Source organism: Anser anser, assembly GCF_964211835.1.
Source record: "Anser anser genome assembly, chromosome: 13".
Classification (NCBI taxonomy): Eukaryota; Metazoa; Chordata; class Aves; order Anseriformes; family Anatidae; genus Anser; species Anser anser.
In genome coordinates, this window is record NC_139734.1 from 6,165,014 (window position 1) to 6,184,399 (window position 19,386).

General features: G+C 46.8%; 2 protein-coding genes and 1 long non-coding RNA gene across 9 annotated transcripts in view; 1 reads left to right on the forward strand and 2 right to left on the reverse strand.

Moving 5' to 3' along the window:
• Positions 1–519: 519 nt before the first annotated feature.
• On the reverse strand, positions 520–11,684 carry FGF16 (fibroblast growth factor 16). Its single transcript, XM_083797067.1, has 3 exons — positions 11,243–11,684; positions 4,989–5,092; positions 520–1,136 (listed from the first exon to the last, which is right to left on the reverse strand). Exons 1-3 carry the CDS (start codon positions 11,514–11,516, stop codon positions 891–893), a joined length of 624 nt encoding a protein of 207 aa, XP_083653193.1. The 5' UTR covers positions 11,517–11,684; the 3' UTR covers positions 520–890.
• LOC310880773 lies at positions 8,657–11,010 on the reverse strand. Its single transcript, XR_014571912.1, has 2 exons — positions 10,876–11,010; positions 8,657–10,786 (listed from the first exon to the last, which is right to left on the reverse strand). It is a non-coding gene; the product is annotated as an uncharacterized lncRNA (long non-coding RNA).
• LOC310880771 (uncharacterized protein) overlaps positions 11,214–19,386 on the forward strand; it is a 48,470-nt gene continuing 40,297 nt past the window's right edge. For 4 of the 7 annotated variants that reach the window (XM_083797069.1, XM_083797068.1, XM_083797070.1 and 1 more), the window contains exons 1-3: positions 11,227–11,351; positions 12,280–12,427; positions 13,603–13,684. In XM_083797069.1, coding sequence (XP_083653195.1) covers positions 11,341–11,351; positions 12,280–12,427; positions 13,603–13,684 — 241 coding nt within the window. In that variant the 5' untranslated portion in view covers positions 11,227–11,340. Of the gene's footprint in view, positions 11,352–12,279; positions 12,814–13,602; positions 13,685–19,386 lie in introns of all 7 variants that reach the window. The other 3 variants (XR_014571909.1, XR_014571910.1, XR_014571911.1) reach the window with 2 other exon arrangements.

The following is a 19,386-nucleotide window of genomic DNA, read 5'->3' on the forward strand; positions in this document are numbered from 1 at the left end:
CAAAGCCTTTTTATAGATGGTCTTAATCTTCACATTGATCAGAAAATACATGGTTAGTTGTTAAGGAGCACCAAAAAAAAGGGCTAGCAAGAAATCTACAATATAAAGACAATTTTATTGCCAATAAGCTCTTAAAACTCTTTGTTTTTTTTTTTTTTTTTCCTGTTTCAGTAGGACCTTATTCTTCCTGATGAAAATCCGGTCATAGCATCTCTCATTAAAAATAAAATTATTTTGAAATAAATAAATATATAAAATAAATATCATATACATTTTATAAATAGTTTTGTCCCTATGCACAGTATCCATGCTTACATCTGAATAATGTTCCTCACCCCCTTCCCACCCCAACAGCAGGAAACACCCCACACATCAGGACCAGTCCTTGTAGCATCATCCACGTAGCAAACTCCTGGGCCGCTGAAGCAGGGCACCATTTGAAAGGTTTCTTCTTTGCCGGTAACTATCCCAAGCTTATCAGCAGCATCTGTAGCAGTTCTGTGGTCTTTTGTTTTCTTCCTTTCTCTTTTTTTTTTTAGTTGTTTTTATTTTTTTCCCCCCCTAGTGATCAAGTTTGCTCGCCTGTTTGTTCCTTTAAGCAACCATAACATTGAATATTCAGCCTCTCTGACAGCCACCGAGTAAAGAAAGTGAATGAAAATGAAAGATTATATGTAGGGTTCCCTCCCTTCCCCTATCCCCACCCCCATAAATAACCCACGTTCGATATACGCTTGAAACAAGGAGGAACAGCAGTGTCTGAATTCAATGTAAGTGCTTTCCTATGTCATCTACATTTACAGGAATGATGGAATGACTATTAATATAGTGCTCTGGGAAAAAGCTTGGGAGCCCAAGTATGTACACTGACGGGGCAGCTGCAGGAAACATCACCTGTAGTGGAAGAGGTCTCTGTACATTGCAGGTATTTTGGCAGGGTCCACAGGCCTCGGTAAAAAGTGAGTGAATTTCTGATGTCTCTTAGTCCTGTATCCCTCACGGGGGGAGCCGTCCTTGTTCAGCGCCACGTAGTAATGCCTCTCCGAGTCGGGATGCTTGTAGAGGGTCGAGGCGTACGTGTTGTACCAGTTCTCTTCAAACTGTTCTCGGAAAACGCACTCCCTTGTGAGCTTCTTCTGCGTTGGGGCAGAGATGTGAGAAGAAAAAGATGGGTGTCAAAAAATAAAAATAAAAAAAAAAAAGATCTCTTCCTATTTCCTTCACTTTCTTTTCCTATAATTTTCCTAGCTACCTGCTTCTGGCTCCCCTGAGGAGGGGACTGTGCTGCTGGGGATGATTCTCATGGGTGAAAGCTGGAAATGGGCACAAGCCCGGACCCAAAGACCTCCAAAGCTGGAGGAGGAAGGAGACGGAAGGAGAAGGTGGGTGTGCATTTTGCAAAGGCCCTCCATTAAAAATAAAACACGGCTGCAGCAAAACTCCAAACCTGGCAGCCACATGTCTGTGGTCGGGGTGTGAACGTGGAGATTGCTGCGTTGGCTGTGGGACCGGCACCTGTCTGGGGAAGGGGGTGTCCAGTTGGGGCCGTCCCCCCGGCAGCCCCACGCGCAGGTAACACACACAGCGAACGCACGCTGCGGCGCGAGGCACCTCCCGGCAGGACGAGCGAGCAGCATGTTTGAAAGTTCAAGGCACATAATAATATACACTGCAATACGAATGAAAGCATTCCTCAGGCCTTTCATCTTCTGAAGCGCCAGATAGCTGTGATGTGAGGCCATAACAAGACGTGGGGAGGTCTGGATGGGGAGCAGCGCCCCGGGGATGCCTAACCCCAGGGAAGATTTACGGCGGCGATAGGTGATGCGATGAGTGCGTGCCAGCACCGGCCTCGGCGCAAGGCCAGCACATGGCTGGGGCATCACACGCCGGGTTTGGGGGATGGATGCCACCGGTGTCACGCAGCCACAGCCCCTTGAGCCCTTACCCCGGGGGCTGCTGGCAGCACGTGGTGGCTTTTCAGGCAGTGGCCATCATCCGTGGGCTCTGATCTCTCCCGTGCCAGCTGTCGGGCTGGGCCGGGTCGCAGCGAGGAGCGGGGCTGTCCCCAGCCCCACCAGGACCTGGGGGGCTCTGGGGTGGCTGCACTGAGTGCCAGGGGACCTGCAGACCCCATGGGGATCGCCCAGGAGGGGCTCAGGCCTTTCAGATGAAAGGCGGGCTGCAGACGTAGGATGCTAGAACATTACAAAGACTGTACCCACACGGTAAACTATTTGGGTAGGGAATGTGTCTTATCTATGCTGTATGGAGTGCTAAGTAAATGTTATTGCCTGCAGTGGATGTTTTGTAATAAGATACAGGAGCTCACCTGCGCTCAGAACCTGTTTTGAATGTTTTGCTGCTAATTAAATAAACCCTGAGGAAACTCGTGAGTCCTCCAAAAGCCTCCGCCACAGCTCTTGTCATCTGAGAGCAGGGGAACTGCAGGTTTCTCTTCCCAGATCTGTCAATGAACATGCACTTCTTCCCCTCCTAGGATGGCACCTACTCAAAACACACTGGAAGCTACTGACCAACTGAAGTGCAGCGCTGCTGCGTTGTCCCCACCTGCATGCCTTTCACTGGGCTGTTTGGAGGCACTGGGTTTCTGTACAACATTTTGTAGGTCCCGGGTGACTCCGCAGGTTGTCATTTATTTTCCTCCCAGCCCTGGGATGTCCCCACTGAGCCTGAGGCAATGCAGGGCACTGCCCAGGACTCTTACTGCTCCAGGTACTTGCTTCTATTCCTGAAATCGGTGGAAAACGTAGCAGAAGCGGTGGGACACAGCTAACAGGGCAGGCTGACGGGCACTCCCCAGAGGACCTCGTGTGTCTTTGTGGCAGTGGTTGACTCTGGTGTTTGATGCTGCTAAATCAATAAGCGCAGCATGCAAAGTTGGCACTGAGGGGCACACTACACTTGCAGAAATTTTAAAAACACCACTCCCCTGCAATCTCCTCAAATACCATTGTAATGCTAATGCTGTTGTTACACACTGCTTTATGGACCTGTAAGTAAGAATACTGTAGTGGCTTTCCCTTTTGAAAAGCCATCATTGCACAACCCACATATTACGGATTTTAAAACTTCAGGGTTATTTGGGGACCTGGCTTGTGACTTTTGCACAATTCAGATTGGTGGTCACTGTCATCCCTGCAGTGTCCAGTGTGTTTTCTAGTGTGCAGGATGCAACAACAGAGAAAACTCTCATGATTATGCCTTAAGGTCAATTCTGTTTCCAGGTAGTCTTGTAAAACTGTATTTTTGTTATTTCTGTGAGGTAACATTAAGACAGGCCCTGGAACTTAATTAACTCTGTTGATTCATGATCAGAGCTGCAGGGCTTGAAAGCAAAGGAGATACGCAGGTTTGTGCCCTCATTTTCAGCGTGAATGAGTACAAGCTGCAATTCCAGGAGCTGTTGAAGAGCCTTGGATTTTAACAGGAGGGGTCCTGCTGCATGGCTTTAGGCTTGAGCCTATTTCTGAAGTTTAAAATTTCTGTGTTTTATGGATTCCTGGTGACTTTACCTTTTATCTGTCTTGCATGCTTGTAATGTAATCACTGTCTCTGCTCTTTTGTTTTGGGTAGATATCATTAAGGAAGTGAAGTGGAAGAAGAAAAGTTATCAATCAATGCTAGTACTTGATTATCTCATATAAACTTCAGTACCTGAACCTTAAAAGTAGTGAAAGTGGCTATAGCAGTCTCAGTAGATGGGAATCGGAGAAGAAAAGATGATGGAAACTTATGTTTTATCATTACTGTTCTCGAAGAAGTTTTCTGAAGGCTTCTCTATGTGCATTGAACACGAGGTTAAAAGTTCTACACTATGAGGTTGATCTGGCTTGGGTAGAGGAAGTTCGTGCCTTCCACTTTGGTTTAAAGCCGATTTATTTTATGTCATTTTAAAATTATTGTGATCCACCCTTAAAAAATCAGTGTCCTCACATAGGGTGGTGATCTAGAAAGATGCATTTAAAAAAACCACACCCCGGTGATGAGTTGAATTCAAGGCAATGGGGCATCTGATGAAAAAGCACTGATGCAGTGCAGCAGCTACAGAAAAATAACCTTAAAAAAAAAGCTATCTAGAATGCAATTAATTTTCAGAATAGAAGCAATTCTTCTAGCTAACTAGAAATAATTATTTTATATTGAATTAAATAACTAGGAATTGAGTCCTGTAGGAAGGACTCTGCCCAGCTACTGAGACCTAGCATTTTGATTACAAGCCTAAACACTCAAGTAGAAGTGAGCAGAGGACAGCTTGGCTCTCTTTGAGTCAATGGGGACTTAACCCATGATGGCAAAGCTCTTACTGGGTGCACCCATGGGGGACCTGCAGCATTTCAGCCCCATCTACTGAATTAGGTGTTAAGGAGTTTGTGTTGAGAGGAAAGCTAGCAAGAAGTTTACTTGTGGCTTTAGGCAAAACAAGAAAAACTTCAGTCTGAAAGGGTATTTTTAGAAAATTATGAGAAACTTCCCTAAAGTCCTAAAAGGAGTTGTAGAAAATGCTATAATAAAAATAACACTTACACCACACTTCCAGCTTCCATGAGAGAACTATAACACAAATGTAAGACCTGCAGATACATGCAGATCCTGAGCATGTGGGCAATAAATGTGATGTTACTTGTGAAAATATTCAAATACCACCTGTTTTTATACTAAGTTTCCCTCCTGTGCCTTTAGTTGACCATTCCTGCCCTGTTTCCAAAAGGCTGAAGGCCAGTAAACTCCCACAAAGGGCTCGGGGGCTGCACCCTGTGCTGGACATCGCTGCGTGAGTGCATCCCCCTCCCTGTAATCCCCTGTTTTGTATCTGTCACTGGTGCTCTGACACCAGTGGGTAAGATGGAGGAATGTGGCACCACAAGGACTTTGGAGGCCTGTGATGGACACAGCTGGTGTCACTGATGAGGCCCCACAGCCTGGAATGCTGTATATTTCATATCGTCAGGAGATCTGAAACTTACCGACCCATACAGCTCGCCTCTCTCGTTCATGCCGAGGTAGAGTCCCGAATCCACCCCACGGATACTAACCAGCCCCACCGCCAGGCTGATAAACTCCAAAATCCCTAAAACAGAAAAGGAATGCAAATCATACAGGTGACAAAACTGACACCAGGCTCAAGTGACAAACATGAAACAGCATTTCCCAAACACAGAGCTTCTCACAGACCTTGCTTGCTTTATTTATAACTGCACAGTTCTTAAATCTCTAGTCCTACACGCATGCAATCCTTCAATTTCCACTCCAAACTTCTCCCCAGCATTATGAACTTGACTTGTCCAAGGGAAATGACCTTTACTAATGAGAAAAGGAGTGCTAGGCGTAGCTGTTGCTTTTATTTATTTTTTTTAATCACCAAAAAGAGAGATGCAGAAACGTGTGCCTGGCCCACTAGCAGTTTTACAAGACTCTTACCACACTGGGTCTTTCTTCTTCACCGAAAACAAAGTGAGTTTTGTCCCCACAGAGCTTCTGATATGAGAAGACAGCCCCACACAATTTAAAGTGATGATTTCAATAAAAATAAATAAAAAGCACTAGAAAAGGTGTTTGTGAGGCTTGCCCTGTTCCCGCTGCTGCAGTGAGGTGCTTGCCACCCCAAAATGTATGCAATCTTCAGGGATAAAACCAACTTCAGATATGCACAGGTAGAAACGCACCTGCCACCTGCCCCCTTCAAGCTCCATGGAAAAGCCTCCCGGCGGTGCTAGAGGGACTGTGTTAGACTCTGAATATATCACATGCTCCCAATCCAGAGGTCGCAGGCAGTTTTTGCCCACGTCCAGCACTGAATGAGTTAGCCAGGAGGTTGCAGTAGAGGCAGGAAGAGGGTTCTCACCATCCCAGATATGTCTAATGAATGGGTAGGGCGTTTCCATTGACAGGAGGGCAAAGTTGCTCTAACCTTTAGCTTGGCTCCAGGTGCCTTAATATAGCTCCCAAAATGTCCAGTCCCGAGCAATCGCCCCTTGCCTCTCCGATCAGGTTACCTCCCAGAGCTCCTCTGAAAAGTATGCCTTGGGTCTAAAACCACCGCGTGACGTACGGCCACCTGAGCCGGCTGACTCCAGCGGCAGTCAGCCCTCGGCTCTGGAAATGGATCTTCTGCACGGTCAGGTGTGGATGTGATGACTTTCAGAGGGTGTCACCGCCTAAATATAGGACAGATACACGGCCACGGACCCCTCAGCCCGGCGCAGACGGGTTTGTCAGGTGCTGGCAGCCACACCAGTTGCAAGAATTAGTCTTACTGCCTCATGTCAGACTTTTTGTCTACGCTACGGCTCGTGTGTCTGATCCAGCCCTCCCTGGAGCCAGCAGGTGCTGCGGGGTGGAGATGAAATTCGGACTCAGGAGCTGGAATTCCTTGAGACAAACACGAAAGCTAACAGACAACTTGAATTTTAGACCAGTGCAGAAATTTGCCAGGCTGAAATATGCCCAGCTACACTCAGAGCAGGGTAACTTGTCCTCCGTGGGGCTTTGGGCTCCTGGAGACCAGCACAATGCGTCATTGCATTCGTTTTCTATCAGATCCTACAAAACACAAAGAAAGCACAGCCTTTCCAAATGTCCCACGTTTTCTTCAAGGGACTCCAGAATTACTGGTTTCCCAGAGAGTCGGTTCTTTCCTTTCCCCCGCGTGCCCAGGCTGGGACACACGTTGCCTTCAGAGCAGGCAGTGCGCACGGGCAACCTTCCAGGGCAGGCAGACCAGGACCTGGCTCTGCTCTTCGTGCACCTAGCTTCAGGGTTTCTTATCTGAAAAGAGGTATGAGCAGGGAGGGAAGAGGTGCAGGATGAAGCATTTTCTTCTGCCTCCGCTCCCCACCAGTCCTGAAACATGGAGCAAGTTACCGAGCCGCTGTGCACTTCCCTTTCCCCACCTGTAGGACAAAAATGAGGACAGCCGCTATTTCTGAGTAACGGGAACTTCACTCAACCCTCTTTGAACAGTGGTACGGTTATTCAGAAAAATAAAGAAAAAAGTAATACAGGGGGAAAGGAGTAGAGGGATCCCTAGAAATGGGGTGTCCTTCCCAGGCTGATGACAAGTGGATATTCAAGTGAAAAATGTCTGATAACTGGAGAGCCATAGATTGACCTCCTTACTGGCACTAATTGGGTTGGTTGGTTTGCTTTTGGTTTTAGATTTACCTTCAGTCGTCCCTGGGAAGCAGGAAAATGCTCCCAGTCCTGTTTAGGAACTGAGGGATGTTTGAGAAAGGGAAGCAGAAAGCTCTTCTTGAGTTTACCCACCAGCAGGCTCTGTCTGTGGCATTTGAAGCCAATCTCCAAAGACCTGGTAAGGGCATCCCAGAGCAGCGCTGGCCCTTCCCAGAGGGCGAGACACCTCTCCTCTGGTGCACGTTAGCTGTGCACTTGCTGTTCTTGCAACTGAGATTTCTGCAAGGTGGACCTGTGACAACCTCTTCTGACAATGTCACTTGCAGTACTCCCCTCTCCTGATCTCTGATGGCACTTGGAGACGGGCACGGAAGACAACTCTGTTGAAATAGCATTAAGAACGTAACTTAAACCCACAAAAGTCAGGAGACGGAGTGAAGGCTGAAAAAATGTGGGCAAATATCCATCCTGTCCTTAGCTCACTCCAATTGCTAGACAAAATTGCAGCTTCGTACATCTGATCTCCAGCAGCACAGGGAGTGGCCACTGGGGCCAGATCAAGAATTTTCTTTCGAATTGTAGCGGTGTGTTTTTGTGGTAGACCATGAGGTGGTTTTTTTTTTTTCCAATTTCTCTTGTTTTCTTTTCCCTCAGGACTTGCTTCATTTTTCATGCTTTGATTATTCATTCTGTTTGTTCTTTGAGTCTTTTTAGATAATATTAGGAGAGATTTGATTAAGGCTCCAACTGGATTCATTTAACACCAAAGCACTGAATGATCTCCTGAGCGCTGTGGCGGCCAGCCCCGCACGCTCTCGCATTACTATAAACTATCCCTCAAAGAACAATTCAGCTTGCTGCACCTGTCTCTTCCTACATGACTGTATTGACGAGCCGGGGTACAGAAACAACCTCAGATGTTGTATCAATGTCTACAAACCTAAAGCTTCAGCTAAAAACCTCAACAACTGTTTGGGAACAGGTGCACTGGAGTCTGAATGTCAAAATCTACTGCAAAACTTTCTCTGGAGGTTTCACCAGCTTCTCTAAGAGGCTCTGTTACAGATCCATTACCAGATTTGTACCCGAGAAGAGCTTTGTTTACTCCCTTTAGTAGTCTCCAGCACTAACTCGAGGCCTTTTCCTCTCCTCCCTTGCACTGAAGCGCTGTTGGAGTCGCTTGTTGAATGCTGGTGTAAAACAGACTCAAGGCAGAAGGGGAGCAATTCCTCCTGGCAAGGATTTTCCTGGCAGACTTATCTCACTTCCCTCCTCAGAAGGATTCTTCTCGTAGGGGTGGTAATGGCAGTCCAAACCCTCTCCAACCTTTGACCATCCTTTATGTCTCTGTACAAGAAGGTTCCTAGCAGATGCAGTGAGAAGACAGATACATTTTTTAAAACGCTTCCATTTTTTTTCTGGGATGACTCAGGTGGAGCTGCCAGTTCAGAGAGCGTTTGGGCACTCCTCTCGTCTAAGAATGAGCTTTCTTCCAAGGATCCTGAAGGGCTTCACCAAACTTTGCGTTAAGCCTCCTCTAGGAAAAATAAGCTGCACGCTGTCATTCTTGTGTGAATCTGTATTTTTACAAGTATAAAATGTCACATTCCAGGAGACAGGTGTGATTTCAGAAAGCTCCAGTCCTCAACAGATGAGAGGCAATAGTTGCTGTGACTGCTCAGGAGTTGTGGGTAGATGCTTCTGCTGCTTTCCCTGTTTCCTACGGGCACATCCCTTGACTTCTGTGGTACGAATTAATCTCTCCCTTAACCCTTCCTGTTAGGACCTCGACTGCCATCACCAGGGCTTCAGCTCATTATTTTTCTCCCTGAAAGACCTGGATGTCCTACACATCTGCTAACTTCTGGGATGGTGCAGATACTGCCTGTCTTTTCCTGAACCCCTTCCAGTAATCAGAGATAGGGATACAAAGTCCAGTTCCAACCTACATCCCTTCTGCAGCTGCATATATGCCTGTGCCGGGGCGTCCCTGCGAGCCATCCATGGAGCAAGCACATTAATAATCTGCTCGTGAGATCAGGGAGCACCTTCCAGCCATGTGCACTTGATCTGCCAAACCATCATACAGGGTTTCTAAGTATTTCCCCAGGTGCCCCTAGATTTAAGGCAGCTTCAAACTGCTACCCTGAAAACCTCTCTAGCTCCGTATCCCTCAGTTTAGTTTTGTAGTTCCCCAGCACCGTACAGCCTGCCTGTTTCTGTAATAAGTTACTGCTTTGTGCCTGCTGCATGCAAAATTTAGGAATGCATCGATACACGACATCCTAATACAAACCATACCAGTAACATTGGAATTTAAATATTCATGGCTACTGAATGCAGATGGTGAATACTGTGTGCCAATACGTTATTGCTTTGAGTCTCTGCTGCAGCGAGATTCAGTCCAACTTTATCTGAACATGAGGATTCCAGTCTAATCCTGTGGGGCTTTGTCCTGCAATTACAACAAATAACTATTTATTTTACACTGCCTCTGGGAAAACCCTGAAGCAGAAAACTATAATATTTTATATCTGAAGTCTGGTCTAGTTTACGTAGCTGGATGCTGACTGCTAAAATGCTTAGGGAATGCCAATGTTTCAATTTATTGAACACACTGTGTGACTTAAGCTTAAGTGTGCAAAATTCATGAAAAGTTTTAGCCTGTTTAATGCATTCTTCCAAAATTTGTTTGGAAATACATTTATTTTACTCAATCTTTTTAAAAAAATTGGACTGAGATAGATATAGCCATCTGAAACGGTTTACCCATATAAAGATAGGTAAAAAAAGAGAAAAAAAAAAGAACTGGCAGATTAAACTAACTTGGCAGATTAAACTAAAAAGCAAACAGATGCAGTGGGTTCGCTTTCAGTTTCTTTTAAAAGGTTAAAAGATATGTGTCTTTCGGGAGGTAATTAAAGAACACTTGCCCCATGAGCCCATTAGTACCTTACTCTGACCTGCAGGTTATGACTTTCTTGTTGATTTAGGCAGGGACATGTTACACACACACCTGGTGTTTATGGAAAGCACAGTTCACAGATAAGCTTTTCCAATTGTTCCAAAAACCTGCCTTAAACTAACAACAACAATAGCGGCAGCGGCGGAGTTCCTGAAGTATCAGAAAGCACCGGTTGCAAACAATTAAAGGCAAAAAAGAATTCCCTTCACCGAGGAGTTAAATCACTTGAAAACTGTAAAAAGTCTTGCGAACACTTCTTGCAACCTGTTGACAACATAGCTGAGATCACTGGCATGGGACTTGTTGATAGCTTACCCAGACACCTGCACTAGATGCTGAAGTAGCGGGAATTTTTTTTAGCTCTGCTCAAACTTACTGTACTCCTTCGCCTGTGGCTTGGGATGCATTTTTTGAAGATTACATATAGTCTCATTAGAGATCCCTGCTCTTGTGTGACACAGATACAAGCTCTGAAGTCTTCCAGCTTTATCCCAGACAGCAAGGTAAATCCACAGCGCTCTGCCTATTGTTCCGTCTTCTCCTTTTGGAGGTCCCCTAAGCACTTTTTCCCCTTCAGCTTCCCCTTTCCTTTCCAACAACCTCCCAAAACAGAGCTTCAGACGCCAATCCAGCCAACCGATCCCTGCCTGCTTGGGGGAGACATTCCTAATGAAATTCACGCAAGGAGAAGAAATCACATTAGCTCACAAATATCTGCCGAGGCCAAAAGAAGAAGGAGAAAGGAAAAAAAATACCCGAAAAAGAAATTTCTGGCTTTTTCCGACGTGCTCCCTCCTTTCTTTTGCCTGCCTTAGTTTTAAGTCCAGGGGCATAGGCAGAGCTGAAGCGGCCATCCCACTGTCCCCCCATCCGCTTTTATTTTTTTTTTTCTCTTTTCCCCCCTCTTTTCTTTCCTAAGGCTCGTCCCTGTGCACCTGCGGGGACGCCGGGAGGGGAGGAAATCGGAAAACACAACCCGCCCGCATCGCCGGCGAGTGAGCGCGTTTGTTTAGGAGGCTAATTATATCCGGCCGCTTTAGGCTGCCGGGCTAATTAATTAGCGGGGCCGGGGGAGGCACCTGCCGCCGGGCCGGGCCGCCACCTGCCGCCGGGAGCCCTTACCGAAGCGGCTGTGGTCCTGCCGGGTGCCGTGCACCGTGCCGTTGGGGAAGATCTCCAGGTGGAAGCCGGTGCGGCAGTAGAGCTGCCGCCGCCGCAGGATGCCCTTGAGGTGAGCGAAGTCGGTGGGCGAGCCGCGCTGCAGCCGCCCCTCGATCTGCCCCAGGCGCTCGTTGAGGAAGCCGGCCGGGTCGGCGAGGGGCAGCCCGGCCAGAGCCGGGGGCAAGCCGTGCAGCTCGGGGTCCAGCGCCCCCAGGAAGCCGCCCACCTCGGCCATGGGGCCGCGGGCGAGCAGCGGCCCCCTCAGGGCCCCCTCAGAGCCCGGCCGGCCCCGCACGGCCCGCCCCGGCTCCCCGCGCCTCCCATGGCTGGCTGGGGCCCGCTCGCGGATGCAAACGGCACTTTATATACGTACACACTCCCCTTACATTGACATATTGGATATTTAAATGCAAGCCACACCTCACTGGCATCCCCTTTGGCTATCGCCTTTTTTTTTTTTTCCTTTCTCTAATCCTTTTTTTTTTTTTTTTTTAAATAAAAGCTTCACTCCCTCTTTTATTATGAGAAAAAAAAAAAAAACGGCAGGGAAAAGCTACACGCGAGGCTCCGGGCAGGTCCCGGCTGGAAGCACGGAGCCCCCGCACGCAGCCGCGGATGCGGCGCGGCCCCGGCCCCGGCCCGGCTCCCTCACAGGAGGTGCGCGGGGCCCGGAGCCCCCTCCCGGGCCCCCTGAGGCCGGAGCCTCGCGGCCGTGGCCCCCGAGGTTCTGTCAGTGCCCTCCAGCCCCGGCCGTGTCCTTCCCCCCCCCTCACACCGACCACTGTGGAAAAACTAACGCGTAGGGGAGAGGGCTCGAGGAGTGTGTTTTTTTTATTTTTTTATTTTTTTTTTCCAGCGTCCGAGCTGCAAAGCGATCTCTTTGAAAAGTGATCCCGCGGCGTTTTTACGGCCGGGTTTACAAGCGGCGGGCGCTGAGGGGCCGGGGCCGGCGCTGGGCAGCCCGGGCTCGCTCCCCACCTTCCTCCCGTTGCAAACAGGTGTTTCCGCGCCCTCCGACACCGTATCCGTGGCAGCAGCTGCCGGGAGCGCTGCAGACAGACGGAGGCAGGCACGGGGAGACGTGCGGGCCCCGCCAGGGGAGGGGAAAACGCCAGCCCGGCCGGGCAGCGCCCGTGCCTCGCCTCGGTGAGGAGCCGCAGCCGGAGCCGCCCCGCCACCGCCCGGCCCCGCCAGGCGGCGCTGCCGCTGCTCGCCGCGTTGCCGCTGCCCTGCCGGGGCCGGGCGCTGAGGGCAGCAGGAGATCGACATCGCCCCGTGCCACGCTAAGGGAGGGAAAGAACCACGGGCAAAAAACAGCCCCCAAAAAAACAGCCCGCAAACGCGGCAGCTCGCTTTGCTGCTGGGGACACCTCGGGCTGCAGCCTCGGTGGATCCTCGAGGGGGGCAACAGCGGGCAGGGCTGAAGTATCGGACCCCCCCCTCAGAGGGTCTCGGCCTCCTTAAGGGGCTTCACACCTCAGCGGGTTTCCCGTCGGCGAGTCTGTCCCCTCACGGATCTCCCCCTTCGGCAGGTAGCTCCCCTCAGGAGGACTCGCTCTTCTGTGGGTTTCTTCTGCCTCAGCGGGTCCTTCCCCTCATGGGTCTCCCCTACAGTGGGTCTCCCCTCAGCAAGTCTTCCACCTCACAGGGTCTCTGCAAGTAGCTCCCCTCAGGAGGAGCAGGGTTCCCCTCAGCAGCTCTGTCCCCTCATGGACCTCCCCTCAGCGGGTCTCACATTTTGGCAGGTAGCGCCCCTCAGGAGGACTCACCCCTCTGTAGGTCTCTTCCCCCTCAGTGGGTCTGTCCCCTCAGGGATCTCCCCCTTCGGCGGGTAGCTCCCACCAGGAGGGGAGGACGCCTCTCAGCAGGGTTCCCCTCAGTAGGTCTGTCAGCTCAGCGGGTCCGATCCCTCATGGATCTCCCCTCAGCAGGCCTCACATTTTGGCAGGTAGCTCCCCTCAGGAGGACTCACCGCTCCCTGTTTTTTTCCCTCTCAGCAGGTCTGTCCCCTCTTGGGTCTCCCCTCAGCAAGTATCTCCCCCCGGTAGGTCTCTCCCCTTGGCAGGTTTCCCCTCGGTGGGGTCTCTTCCCGTCAGCAGGTAGCCCCCTTCAGGAGGACTCACCCCTCAGCCAGTCTCTGCCCTCAGCAGGTTTCCCCTCAGTGGGATCTGTGCCCTCATGGGCTTCCTCTCATGGAGGCTCTCCCGTCAGGGGGGTTCACCCCTAAGCCCCCCCTGCAGTGGGATGCTTCTCCCCACATCTATCCCAAGGCAGAGGGAGGGTTGAAATGACCGTAACATGCATCCCCCTTTCGCCCACAGGCCTGGGCAACACTCTGTTGTGAAGACATGAAGAAAATTGTGATATTACGACATGGAGTATCCACACGTGCATCTGCAGCGGGTGAGGGATCTGGTTTTTAAATGCGAGATGGGGGTGTTTTTTCCTGTCAGAGCTGCAGCTGTAAAAGGGGTGTAGTTGATGCAGAACTTGACACATGAAGCCTAAAACCATGGGTATTTTTAAAGCGTAGTCTGTTCCTGAGGTAGTAAAATCTGCGCAAGTGTGTTTGCTGGCTATTTGTCATGTATGGTTACGTGGGGATACCAATGTCTGTGGAGTTCAGGCATCCCACAGCAAAGATGGTGTTTTTATGTCTGTGTTATTTATAATGAAGATTCAGGTGTGATTGGGTAACTGAAGGAAACAAACTCTGCCTGCTGAAAATGAGAGAAGCCCAAGAAGGGGAGGGGAGGAGGAACACCCCAAATCTGAATAATTGCTAAGGTCATAATCCTGTTAATGCTGTGAATTTAATGCATGAAATTCATATAATGTGAATGATCCCAGTACAATCAAATACGCTCTTCTGTAAAACGTGGGTTTGCTGAATTAAGTAAGTGAGTTTTGCCTCTGGATTCATAGAGACCAGGATTTCACCTAATTTCTAAATATGTCTGAAGGTAGATCGTAGGGGTATTAAGAAGAGAGAGAAAAAAACAGTTTCTTATGAAAGGACTAAGTAAACGCTGTGGAGGCTTCTGCCACTGACTTCAACAGGCTCTGGATCCGTTACAATATCCTTAAACCCAAATCCATACAATTACTTATAGGAATACTTAGGAAACTGAAAAAAAGTAACAGATTTCAATTACATTACAGTAAAATCCAAGATAAAGTAAGAAACCACAAATCTCCATACTTAAATAATGTATAACAAAATCAGAGAAATCCCTCATCCAAGCTGGCATTCCTCACTTAACTCTCCATTATTATGGTCTGCTTTTGAAGTGTCCGCAATACGTTTTATTGGGAAGTTGTATGGGCAGGTACAACATGTTCTATTTAGGCACAACAGGATGCAGAAAAGGTAGCTTTCTCTTTTTTTTTTGTTTTTAATTTCCTGGTTTGTTTACATTTTTACTAAGCTGAGGAAAGAGCAGAGAGAGTTGTGCCCTGTATTGTTTGAAGAAAAAGTATGTATTTTGAATGCTCAAAGCTAGAATAAATTCTTTGAAAAAAGAAATGTTTTTAGGTATTTTCTTGTATATTAGATAGAAAACAGGTCTTCACTCAGCAATTTCTTGAATGAGGATAGAACTTTTACACAATTTGCAACACAAGGCGTGATGTGTTACAGAATTAATTTTCTGCTCTGCTGTGTTATAGTTTAAGCAGTTCACCTGGTTTACTTGTTGATTAAAGCTTGTATTGTCTACCTTGGTAAATGAAATGGTTATTGCCAAACTATCTTGTATTTCAATTTATGGAAGAACTACCAATGATATTTATACTCAGCTGGCCAATGTGAACCTTGTAGGCCCTTTCCCATACACTGTGATGTTTAGCTAGGTAGTAAAAATACTAATGTCATTTATTTGCAAAATAATTACTATTTGCAGAGAGCAGCTGCATTTGATATCTTGCCATAAAATGATAGGAAGAGCAGGACTGGGGTCAAAGCAGTAAATTAATTAGAAAAGAGTAAGACAAACAAATGCAGTGAGCAAACCTAGGTACTGCATATCCTCTGCCTGGGGCAATTCCATTTGGTCAAGAAAAGGTCAGGATAGCTAAAAAAAAAATAATAATAATAATTGAAGTAACAATGACCGTAAGTTAAAAATCAGACATGAAGAATATCTGAGGATAAAGAAAAAAGCAGAGCCTTGTACTTTAAAATAATTCTTCTGCTTCCCTAGCACGTCCCACTGCAGGATCTCAAAACAATTTATGCACACTAATGAATTAAGACTCACAACCAAGGTCACTGTGCATCTATGCTTTCCCAGACAGTTTCATTTTCCACTAAGAGATGTTTTTCAAAGGATATTGATGGTTTTCTGTATTTTTGGGGGATTTTGAATGCACAGCAGCCCTGCTGGAGCAGTAGCTCCAACCAGGCATCTGTCTATCCAGAAACCAGACACGTCTACTCCGCATGTGAAGGGAGCCCTTCTGCCTTTTGTTGTGTGGCGACCATCTGCGCTGCACATGGAAGGAATGTCTGAAGTTCCCCGGCAGATAAACAGGGCAACCACCTTTGTGAGGGGATGAATAAACACATTTTCTTAAGGGGGGTGAAGGATGGCTTATTGGTCTTTATCTTCGGTTGTTTTTACTTAAGCTAGTATTATTATTATCTTTTGTAGTAGCACTTCCAGGCCCTAAACCCAGCGTAGGCCCGGTTTGTGCCAGATACTGCATTAAGAAGTGTGTTACAAACATCACTGCTTTCTCTTTTGGAAAGGTTTATAATGGAAGGCAGCATGAATGAAACAGCTGGATTTCAGTCAATATATAGAAGTATGTATATATTTTATACAGTTTAGAATTGGTGGCAGAATTAAAGTACAGGTCTGAAGATACAGGTCCAGACTTGTCTGCCTTGGTCTTGGGATCAGGTGCCTAAATGAATGATGTGTTTTTCAAAGGGGGAAATCCCACCTTCTCCAGTTACTGTTTATTTCAGCGTCAGACGTGGATCTGCTGCTTTTAGTCATCCCAATATGAATCAGTAAGTAGGAAGCAGAGTTTTTCTGTCTCACTGCTGACTCATGAGAACCCACTTAGCATGAATTCCTGTATCTAAGTCAGCTCTCTATAGTCCTGTATAGGGGAACAAGTTATGTACACGCATGTGTAAAGGAACATCAGCACTTTGTTGATCCTCAGGTATGCAATTCTGCTTTGGTTCTTTCCCATTTTGAAAACTGAAGGGGCTTATTCACCCTGAAAAATTACACCTTTCCTTGTCACAGGTTTGGTTCCTGACTCGAATACTGATACATTTCCCAGTACTAGAGGCTGTGTCAGGAACGGAGGGGGAATCTTTACGGGGGGAAAGTGGTGCATATTACAGTAGTTTCCATTTGGAACTTTCTCTTGGGATTAGTGCTGGAATTACAGGACTGCTGAGTTGTTAGGCTTCTGCTTTTGGCCAAGTGTACCAGAAGAAACTTACCTGTGTAGTTGTGCCACTCAGTGTATTACAATGCCAGCGCAGCTTGCCACGTAGCCACTGACTGATGCACAACTTTTCTGTCCACGGTGCTCGTATCTTTCACATACCTTTTACATTGTAGTCTGTACTGTAATTTCATGCCAAGACAGCAGCATCTCCTTCAGTTGATTCAGTTGATTCCTTCAGTCAGAGTCCTTCATCTCCTTCAGTTCAGTTCAGACCAGTTGAACCAAGGAACATGACAGAAGTTAGAAGAAGGGTATCTTGGTAAAATCCTTTTGTCATCATCTATTTTTTTTTTTTTTTAAAAGCATGGTTTGGGAAACAATTAGGGGTGGTAAGTAATCTGTTACAGCAGGCTTGTCATGGCTGCTAAGGGGTGGGGGGTGCCCAGTTAGCAGTGAGTCACTTCCTTTTCTGTTTTCACTGCTGGAGAAGCAGAAGATAAGGAGGCCATTCAAGTTGCAAAGTGCGTTCAGGCTGCTGAAGTCTGTAAGCAACAACAAATTAAAGGACTGCTTCACTCGTGTTCACTAGTGTTGGAGCCTTACTGTGACTTCAAATTATATCCTAGACCTAGAGTGGGACTTAAAGCTGTAATCTGTGTTTTGAAGCACCTGTGCAGCATGGTTGTGATCAACAGACTTGATAGGCACTTCAGTACCTCAGTACTTCTCTGTTTTAGGCTGAGAAGCTCTCAGTCACCAGGATGTGAATTGTTCTGTGGCTTACAGGTGAAATATGGAGCTAGTTCTTTCTACTGGATCCGTCTCTTGCTGTAGTTAGGTAATAAAAAGGATAATGTTGTAACTCCTCTCTGGAAAGCATAGACTCAGAACATACCTAAGGAAACACAAAAGCCGGTTCTAGTCCTACTCCAATGAAAAATGTCATTTATTATGTTATTCTTACATGTGTGTCTTTTAACTATATCAAATTTTTACAGAATTGTCCATGACCACGGGGGCGTGTATGTCTGTATCTGTATCAGTTGGTATTGGTCAAATATAAAAGAGTCACAGCAAAAGTCTGTCTAGCCCCATATCCTGCTTCTTGATAATGGCTAATAACTTGTGTATGGAAAGAGTATGGAAAACACGATGAGGATGGAGTGATACTTCCTTTGGCAAAGCCTTCCAGCGTTTTCTGGTGTAGGCACCTTCCTGAGCTGGAGTCTGTAGCTGTATCATTGTTTTTGATACTCCTTGATGGACCTTTTTCCATAAAATTGTCTAATCGGTTTTTTGAAACCCACTTGTGTTTTTGGCTGCCGTGACATCCCGTGGCAGAGAGTTCCACAACATCATTAGGTATTGTGTGAAAATGAATTTCCTTTTGTTTGCTTTTGAACCTGCTTGCTGCCTGCCAGCTTGAGTTGATGCCCTATTTTTTTTTTCTGTTAAGACTGTTTTTAAATAATCATTGTTGTTTACCTTTTCCATGCTGTAACAGCTTGTCTAGAACTTCATTGTTATTCTTCTTGTTTTCCAAGCTGAAAGGCTCCGGCTTGCTAAAGTTTTCCCTGGGCTAAGGCTTCCCAACATCACCTGCAGCTTTGGAGCACCATTATTCTTGTCCTTTCTGTAGCTGTGTATTTCCACAATTACTGAAACTCTGCTCAGTGTTGAAGAGGTGGGCATACTGTGGGTATATTCAGAGGAATAACGACATTTTCTGCTTCGTTCTCCAAACAAATCCTAATGAGATGTCTTTTTCCTAGATTCTAACACCCTGACAATCTCTTCAGAGAACTATCCACTTCTCCAGGATTTCTTTCAGAAGTGGCAATTGCTGATTTAAAGAACAGTGAGGTTGGCTCTTTCCTCATACGTTATTTTTCATTTATGAACTTTGAATTAAATTTACTATTTTAACACCCACTCACTGAATACATTTTAGGTTTCGTTTTTGGGAATGACTTTGTATCATCAGCAACCTGCCTGCAGCATTTCCACATAGTTTATGGATTATGAAACAGCAATAGGCACATCACAGACCCTGTTCTGAGCCCTCGGGGGAGCTCCCTACATCCCTGATGCAGAACATCTTTTTCTCTTGGCTACGATGTTTTCACCAGCCATGATGTCGCCTTTTCTCTCTTTCTCTCTTCTTACAGCAAGGTTCATTTATGAGCTCGAGTTCATGCCATAGCTAATAGTCTGGTCATTTCCCAAGTGGTACCTGTAGGGATTATCAGTTAATTCTTCATATGAGTTTGTTATTTTTATCTGTGCTGCTGCCTCAAGTTCATTCTCCTTGCTAAAGGGCTGTAGCTTTGTGTATTTAACATAGATACAAAGATTCATTGAGCTTTCTTGCCTTATCGCCTGGAAGTGTTTTCTAAATACCTCCACAAGCTCTTGTTTCTGTGAACTTTGTCCTGCGACTGCAGTGCAGATTTACAAATTGGAACAGAGTTCTGTATTTTTCTGTGGTCAAATTGCTTTGGGATCTTTGGTCCTGTAGCTGAACTTCTCTGTGTGTGTCTTTGAGGACAGTGACACTTGTTCTCTCCCTGCAGAACTAAAACTGGAATGCATTAGTATGTGGGGTGGGGTCAGGAAGTCTGTGCTGGAAGTTATTCTAGAATTGGGTGACTAGTTTTTTATGGAATAGCCTGAAGTGAACAGAAGGACAGAAA

Coding starts and splice junctions, on each gene's coding strand:
- FGF16 (XM_083797067.1), bottom strand. CDS start 11,516: ATGGCCGAGGTGGGCGGCTTCCTGGGGGCGCTGGACCCCGAGCTGCAC. Junction 5,093..11,242: donor GCAGGACCACAGCCGCTTCG/GTAAGGGCTCCC, acceptor TTTCTGTTTTAG/GGATTTTGGAGTTTATCAGC. Junction 1,137..4,988: donor GAGGCGAGCTGTATGGGTCG/GTAAGTTTCAGA, acceptor GCCCCAACGCAG/AAGAAGCTCACAAGGGAGTG.